This window comes from Bidens hawaiensis, unplaced genomic scaffold (genome assembly GCF_021521415.1).
Source record: "Bidens hawaiensis isolate Kalapana, Puna unplaced genomic scaffold, B.hawaiensis_p1.1 tig00014582_1, whole genome shotgun sequence".
NCBI lineage: Eukaryota > Viridiplantae > Streptophyta > Magnoliopsida > Asterales > Asteraceae > Bidens > Bidens hawaiensis.
In genome coordinates, this window is record NW_027492271.1 from 90,515 (window position 1) to 99,905 (window position 9,391).

General features: G+C 36.3%; 1 protein-coding gene across 1 annotated transcript; it reads right to left on the reverse strand.

Annotated features, from left to right (window-relative positions):
* Nucleotides 1-6,449: 6,449 nt before the first annotated feature.
* On the reverse strand, nt 6,450-9,100 carry LOC143547045 (patellin-3-like). The gene is made up of 4 exons (XM_077038559.1): nt 7,827-9,100; nt 7,222-7,346; nt 7,001-7,142; nt 6,450-6,906 (listed from the first exon to the last, which is right to left on the reverse strand). Exons 1-4 carry the CDS (start codon nt 8,820-8,822, stop codon nt 6,652-6,654), a joined length of 1,518 nt encoding a protein of 505 aa, XP_076894674.1. The 5' UTR covers nt 8,823-9,100; the 3' UTR covers nt 6,450-6,651.
* Between the last annotated feature and the right edge of the window lie 291 nt (nt 9,101-9,391).

The following is a 9,391-nucleotide window of genomic DNA, read 5'->3' on the forward strand; positions in this document are numbered from 1 at the left end:
CCTAATCCATCACATCCGACGGAAACACGTTAGCCGCCAACGAAACACAAGGACCTCTAAAATCTCGCCATGTGTCTACATGTTTTGTCATTTGAGGAAACATGAACTGTTTCGTCTTCCTACAAAACACTTAATCTCCTACATCACAAACCCTAAACCTCCATAACCAACCTCCAACTCCATCTTTCTTATTTCTCCACAAAATCAAGCAAATCCGTAGTGTGAATCGCTTAGTTTTTCAAGGAGAACACAACCATAGTGTTTGTTTTCCATGAATCACATCTGTTGATATCTGTGCAAAAAAGTGATGGACCCCTGATTTCAATTCATAGAAATCTAACATAAGTGGTCTCCTGCATCGTCCGCCCGACTGTTTAGCATTCCCATCCTTCAAAGTTTCGTCAGATCTTCCTATCTTCCGTCAGAGCCGACAAAACAGTTAGACACAAGGCGATTTTTTAATACAATTGTGCTTACGTCGAATCTGACGGAAGATGATGGCTATTTTGAGTATGTTTTTCAAAACCATAGACAAAGTTGAAAATGGCTTAGTCAAAATGACAATTTGAGGACTTTCCCTTATAATTCTTGTATAGAGTTCAAATTTATATATTATAATCTAATATTTGTAACATTCATATAGGTTTATATGAATATTTAATCTTTAGATAATGAAAATATAAAAATTGTGTAAAATTAATTTATAAGTACTTTTTAAATAGGGATAATACCATAGAAAACCAACAAACTTTTTATGTTTTCTCACAAAAGTCACTCCACTTTTTTTTGCTTGTTAAAGTCCTTATACTTAACATTTTTAAACAAAAATGAGAAATGACTTGTTATAGCCAGTTTTAGGGCCCACCGCAACTTATATCCTATATAATAAATAATTTAAAAAAGATTTAAGATTTTAAATTCCTCATCTCCGGCCACCTGCCATCATGAAACGGACCACCATACCCGGTCAGTTATATCAGGTCTCTCTCTCTCATAATATCACTAACTGAATCTCTCACTACAGTCAATCCCTGCTATAGCTCAAGATCCTGAAGCAATATTTTAACCCACAACACACCAGTGATAGTGATGTGCTAAAAACAGTCAGTTAAATACTAACTAAATTAAACAAGTAATAAAAACTAGACTTAAGACTCAACTACACAAAACACCGGCAAGTGAACCGATCAATTTTACTAAAGCTAAGTAAGTCCGGAATATCGAACCCACGGGACTCTACAAATTACGTAAATTAACTAATTAGGCTCGACTTACGACACGACTATTTATTATTAATGTTTTAAGAGGGTTTTTAAACTAATATTAAACTAAGAAAGTAAATAAACAAGCAAACTAGAAATAAGAAATTAAACACAAGATCGAAACCAACAAGAGAAGGAATCTAGCTAGGTAAGAATCCCATGTATCAACAATCATCAAGCAATGGACAAATAACATGATATGGAAACTGATTTCTAAACATATTCATCTAACAAACCCTAAAGGACCCTTGACCGAATCAAACGAAATCCCAAAGAACAGCTATTAGATTATTAAGCAATCAGTTATATTGATTTCCTTACAGTTATCAAATAGGGTTAATTAATAGTATCTAAAGCAAGCAATCTCACGAAACACTAAACCCTAGATAACTTGAAAAGCTAAACATGACATCATGAATAAGGATCAACACAAAAAGAAAGAATATTATCACTAAACTATCCTAGCATGCGATTGACCAAGACACATGAACAACTCCTCACCTCACAGCTATTGGAATTCAGCAGAAAATTTAAAACCCTAACCAACTATCAACAAGCTTCTATGATCTAATGGGCCCATTCAACCATTATAATCAAAACACCAAGTAATGATAAAACATGAACCTTAATATCTAAAGAACACATTCAATAGAAATCAAGATCCATGTGAAGCAATAGTTAAATAATCAATCAAGATAACAAATACTCATATGCATCATGAAAACAAAACCAAGTCTTTTACTATTATAAAACGAAACCATAATCAAAACATACGTCCAAAGCAAGAATCAAGTTAAAACAAGTTCATCAAACCTAGGTAGACATAAAGTCTAGCCTAGAATCATTATTAAAAACAATCCCAAACAAATATTTAAAACGAAGAAGCAAGACATGATAAATAATGATCAAGGAATAAAAGTTAGAGCAATAAAACCCTTAGCAATTGATCCTTGAACACCTCCTTGAAAGAACTCTCGATCCTCCTTGATTCCATGATCCAAAACACCTTCAAAACCTTCTTTTATCTCTCAAAATCGGCTGCCAATATGCTTCCCTTCGTTTAGGTTTATAATAATATATATGTATATGACGAGCTGGGCCTGTAACTTGCAAAATCCGATGACCAGTAGCCCTAGGCGGCGCTCGACAGGCATGGCCTCTCCCGGTCGCGCGGCGCGGCGCCCTTCAGGAGGGAATTTTTGTTTTTTGCTTTTTATTTATTATTTAATCATGTTAGATCTCTTTATTGAACTCCAAGTAACGATGAGAAACTTCTAGAACTTCTTTTCCTTGACTCCAAATCCACCATCTACATGAAAACAAATCGAAACGCTAAGTGGAATAATCATGTAATCATCAGCGAGCAAAACGAACTCAAACTTCTCATTAAATGATAGAAAGAATTAAAGCATAACATTCAATACATCAAACGATCTAAAACACTATAAACATATAATACTTGACACAAAACCTAAAATAATAAAAGATAAACGAAACATGAATCAAACCGAACTCAAAATATTTAATAAACATAACTTCACAAGGGATTCGAGATGTATAAATTGACGTATATCAGATAGGAATAAGCTCGGTTTTGTGCTTGAGTCTCATTCCTTTGTTTTGCTTGAAGTTGAAGAGTTCTTTACTAAGTGATGAGATCTAGAGGGAGGGAGCCATAGCGTACAAGCTTTTGAAAGTTGGTTCACCTAGTGCTTAGCTGAGTTCGATGATTAGATGAGTTAGTGTGATGAAACTGGTATTGGTTCGATGATTAGCTGAGTTAGTGTGGGAGACATCACTTCTGCTACTCTATGGTTGTTTAAAAGAGGGGGGGGGGGGGGTTAATAACTAGCTTAGAATAAATATATATAGGTAAAAATAAGGGGTAAATGTATATGTTAATTAAAATAATCAAAAGTTGGGTAAAGAAAAGGGGACAAAAGTGCGAGTATGTACATAAAAGACTATGTTATCGTCTTATACTCTTAAACACATGCAATAAGTATACCATTTACCCACGGGCGGATCTTATGTGGGGCGGGGAGGGGTCGTGCCCCCCTGTTTTTCGGATCAGTAGCATACTAGATAGAGCTGCTTAACGGTCGATTGAATGGAGGAAGCTATTTTGTGTTAATCTTTTAACTGAATTTGTAGCATGAGCATCAAGTGAGGTGAGGAGAGTGAAAACATAAAGATGGAGATCCATTTTTCATGAGCTTTGATTTGAAGAGAAATGAAAAGATGAAGACAAATAGAATAATATTATAACTATGTCTATGTTGAGTGTATACTTTTGACAGAGAATAACCATGTGGGCTTGCAGGTAAACTATTACTTCATTTATATATTCATTTTTATTAATTGTTATATACTTATTTGTTTTATATCGGAGCTCATATTTTAATTGGTTTATAATGTAATTGTTTATTTTTATTTCCTATAAAATTACATTAAAATATATTATTTTATTTCATTACTATTTTGTTTGCCTTAGCGAACACATACATTCCATGTTTTAAGAAGAGAATATTAATTTAGACCTATTGAAATTTATTTCGACCCCCCGCAGTTTACATGTTCAAGTTCCGCCAATGCATTTACCATTAGCGGTAAATATTGTATTACTTAAATTTTAAGATGCTAATTGACATTCTATTATAATATAACATAAAAGTATATGATCATCTTTAAAAAGATATTTGACAATTGATTTAATAATTTGAGTTTTCTACATTGCTATGTATTTTTAACATCTTCAAACTTCCATTGCCCTGTCATATTAGATTCAGATTCTAATCCCGCCAATCAAGATCATGAATCCACAAATCATGAGTCTCTTAACTGTTTAATTGTGATCAATCCATTTCTGCAATATGTGATGACTGTATTTTTGACCAACCTATTTCCAACTTTAGCCATGATTTTCACATAATACCCAAAATAGTCATCCTAATCCATCACATCCGACGGAAACACGTTAGCCGCCAACGAAACACAAGGACCTCTAAAATCTCGCCATGTGTCTACATGTTTTGTCATTTGAGGAAACATGAACTGTTTCGTCTTCCTACAAAACACTTCATCTCCTACATCACAAACCCTAAACCTCCATAACCAACCTCCAACTCCATCTTTCTTATTTCTCCACAAAATCAAGCAAATCCGTAGTGTGAATCGCTTAGTTTTTCAAGGAGAACACAACCATAGTGTTTGTTTTCCATGAATCACATCTGTTATTGAGATATCTGTGCAAAAAAGTGATGGACCCCTGATTTCAATTCATAGAAATCTAACAGAAGTGGTCTCCTGCGTCGTCCGCCCGTTTAGCATTCCCACCCTTCAAAGTTTCGTCAGATCTTCCTATCTTCCGTCAGAGCCGACAAAACAGTTAGACACATGGCGATTTTTTAATACTATTGTGCTTACGTCGAATCCGACGGAAGATGATGGCTATTTTGAGTATGTTTTTCAAAACCATAGACATAGTTGAAAATGGCTTAGTCAAAATGACTATTTTGAGGATTTTCCCTTATAATTCTTGTATAGAGTTCAGATTTATATATTATAATCTAATATTTGTAACATTCATATAGGTTTATATGAATATTTAATGTTTAGGTAATGAAAATATAAAAACTGTGTAAAATTAATTTATAAGTACTTTTTAAATAGGGATATTACCATAGAAACCAACTAACTTTTTATGTTTGCTCACAAAAGTCCCTCCACTTTTTTTTGCATGTTAAAGTCCTTATACTTAACATTTTTAAACAAAAATGAGAAATGACTTGTTATAGCCAGTTTTAGGGCCCACCACAACTTATATGCTATATAATAAATAAATTAAAAAAGATTTATGATTTTAAATTCCTCATCTCCGGCCACCTGCCATCATGAAACGGACCACCATACGGTCTCTCTCTCATAATATCACTAAATGAATCTCTCACTACAGTCTATCACTACTCCATCTTCCTCTCCACGTTCACGTGCCTCAACTTCCGACGGCTGGCGTCAAAATTATTCGTTTTCTTTTGCCCCCGCTTTTGTTGCCGTTGAACGGAGTAACGATCCGAATCCTGTGCTATTTCCCCGGAGACTGGGCAACAGGAATTGAGATCTGTGGATTAGTTTGGGATTATCGGGGTTTTGAAATTTAGGGTTTCTGTTTTGCCGTAATTTTGCGAATACCTGATAGATTTTCGATTGAGGCTGAGGCATTGGAATAGATTAGTAGAGTTCCAAGTGAAGGACGTTTGGATCAATCCAATCGATCGAATTCCAGGTGAAGCAAGATTTGATTGAGTAGGAGTGAAGTCCGTTGATGGTTTGCAATTTGGGAACAACGACTTGGTATTGAGATTTAACATACCAATAAAGTTTTGTTGCTTCTCTGTGTCTTGACTCTTGATTCCATAGCAAGGAGAAAAAATAATAATAATATAAATTAAAAATCTTTGAAGGGTGAGTGATTGAGGGAGAGGTAGAGAGAGAAGGAAAGAAGTGAGTTTGGTGAAGGTGATTTCATGGTGGTAAGTGACCGTAATTTGAATCACAAATCTTTTTTAATTTATTTATTATATAGCATATAAGTTATGGTGGGCCCTAAAACTAGCTATAACAGGTCATTTCCCATTTCTGTTTAAAAATGTTAAGTATGAGGACTTTAACATTCAAATAAAAAATGAAGAAACTTTTGTGAGCAAATACAAAATGCCGGTTGGTTTTCTATGATATTATCCCTTTTAAATACGAAACATCTCTCGTATTTGAAGCACGTGGCTCATCTATCATGACCTATAAGTCTCATGCTAGAATACCAAGCATCGGGCCCATAATTTGCCACCCGAAAGAAACTATATGCCACTGGTTTCATATATCATTAGTGTCATGAATAGTACAGTCAAGTGTCACTTTTAAATTAGACTTCCAACCAAGTCAACCAATACAACTCGATAAGAATCAAACATAAGCATGTGCCTCTTCTATCATAACCTAAGCATCTCATGTTTGTAGAAACCCATAATTTGCCACCTTAAAGAAGTTCTTCAATATGTCACTGGTTTCATCAATTACAGGGGACGACATCGCTAGTGTCAACAGTGCAGTCAAACGTCACTTTTAAATTGGACTTTTATCCATGCCAACCAATACAACTCAGTAAGAATCAAACATACTAGATTTCATCAAGGTTTTCGATTAGATGTTGTACTCGATTAGAAGAAAAAAAACAATATAGGTCATGCGCACAATCCATTTCTATATGTCAAACTCCAGATACATCAAATCCCAACTATGATTAACACAAACCAAACAAACAAAACAAATCAAATCACCAAAATCAATAGTAAGTTGAAGAACAACGTATGGATGCAATATTAATCAGCTTTCACTCAGATGCCACCTTCTTGAACCTGTACAACACTTTCTTCTTCTTAGAGCTTTGATTAAAGAAAGTAAGCACCATTTTCCCAGTTTCACCACACTTAAACCTCCCACAAATCACCGACTCGTCTCCAGTAACCTTCCTCGACTTCTGAACAATAACCGTGTACCCGTCTTCTGCACTAGGCACAAATTCCGCCCCATAAGAAACATCACATCCCATTCCCACAACTCTTGCTTCCCATACCAATGTACATGCCTAAACTCATTTACCAAAGTCATTCAAATACATCATTATTAAGCAACAAACAACCTTAACTAAAACAGAACATGTCTAAATCTAAGTTAATTACCTCCGAAACCGTGAGCTCGATCGCGTGCTCACAAGACGGCTTGATGATGTCCTCAGTGACAAGGTCACTTGAGGTGAATTCTTGTTCCCCTTCCCTGCTAAGCCCACCATATTGAACCGGCACTAGCTCGGGTGATATGTATCTAAAAATTTTTAAAAAATATATGTATAATTTAATGTAAGAACTTAATGTTTATAAATGATAATAATCTATAAACTTACTTGAAAAGGGTTTCAGTAGTCTTTGAAGGACCAGCAAAAACAAACTTGCTTTTGGTCCTTTGGGTGAAGAATGGGTTAATCATCTTGTAGAAAGCTAGATACCACCATGGAACATTGATAAATACCTTCAACAAAACAACAAACAACAAAATGATAAGAAGTACTGAACCGAACCATGTGGTAGTTTGGTCGGCCGTTGACTCATGTCAAAATGGCAAATATCAGAACATGTCGTCATGTCCCTATAGAATCAAATCAACATTTTTGTTGGGTATCTTAAAAGTTAAATAAAAAAATTAACATAATATATTATAGAAGTGTACAACAATTTATGTGGAGGGAAGGGGAACAAGAATTGGTAAATGTGAAATAAAAAATATACAAAAATTTCGTGAAATAAAAAGTATATAAAAATATGTGAAATAAAAAATATATAAACATAATATTTTTATATATATTTTTAAGTAATAATATGTGAAATAAAAATTATATAAAAATTTTGTGTCAAATGACTATATTCAAGTTCATGTGATCTCACATGATTTTTTGGTTCGTATTAGGTTGGACCCACCAACCCGTGAACATGATCTGTTTAACACCCGTACCTGCTTAGCGACGAATTCAGGGTAATTATCTTGGAGCAACTGGAAGACTTGTCGGAGTTCTTTCCTCAACGGCGCAGGAGAATATCTCAGATCATTAACTTGAACAATGGTGGAGATTCCATCAGGGCTAAAATCAAGCTTCCTAATACTCTTCTCAAGAAACTGGATCCTCCACCGGATAAACTTCTTTCGTTTTTCTTCTTCGGAGAACGTTTCTTGATACAAATCTTTGTTATGGTACTCTCCGAACGCGTTGTAACAAACCGGGTGGCCTTCTTTATCTACGCCGTGCATGTAGACCACTTTTCCTTGATCGGTTCCTAAATCTTCTTCGAGTAGTGATTCGATATCGAACTCTTTCCTCCATGCGACCACGCTTTTCAGCATGGTGAAGGCTTCTTTCACTTTAAAGTCTCTTGCACGGAGAAACTTTAGAAGAATGACATCACTTCGTTCGTCAGCCAGTAACGGAATCCCCCAAATTGACACTTGTTCAGGCGGGACTGGAGTTTCCTCCGCGGCGCACGGTGGTTCGGATTTCACTATTGTTTCTTGGATCGCTTCGATCTTTTTCGCTCCGTCTTCGTCGATGGATTCGGTTTTCACGATCACCTCTGTCACTTCTTTTTCCAATGGTTCTGGTTCTGGCTCTGGTACGGAGGCTGATAGATCTTTCAGTTCTTGTTTGCATTCAGCCACCACCTCCGGAGCCGGAACCAGAACTGGCGCCTGCTTCGCTAGCTCTGACTTAGCAGCCAGCGAAGCAGAAAACTCATGTTTGTTGAGAGCTTCGTGAACCAGTTCTTTTAGTTCATCTAAAGCCTTCTTTTCTGGTTCAGGAAGCTCACCAACAACGTTGGTTTCTTCCTTAAACGAAATACACGCAGCCACCTTCTCCGGTTCCGGAACCGGAGATGCGGTATCCTTCACACACGTCTCAACTTTCTCGGCCACCACCGGAACATCAGCAACTGTTTTAACGGTTACTTCCGCCATTGATGGGTCACAAACAGATATAAGAGTTGGAAGAATGAAATAAGAGAGAAGTGAGGAAAATAAGCTGTACCGGAAGGTGGTATATATTTGAAAGAAAGAAAGAGTGTGTGAAATGGTGGGGTCCAAGAAGCGGTTGATTCACAGCTCAATGTTGGTGTGATGGGGGCAGTGATAATGTGTCACGGACCCCACACCACATATTCCGACCGTTGGTCAGCCGTGCGCCGGCAGCTTTGTTAACGCACTCATTTCACATTTTCCTTTTTTACCAACAATTGTAAACGGTAATTAATTCTATTTATAATATTTAAGGTGCAACAATTTATGTGTACTATGGTTAACTTTTACTTAAAAGTTAAAACTAAGTGTTGGTCAATTCTAGTTGAATAATTTACTTTTATTAGCAAATTAAAATTGTAAATTTTAAGTTCTCAGGGGTGTGGGGGCTTCAAAGGGAGCGCTAGAGCCTCTCCGCTCGCGCCCCCAGGCGCTAGTACCACACCAAAGGGGCGCTAGAGGGGGCGCTACCGAGGCGCAAACACCACCCGTGAGCATGGTAGCGGGAGAAG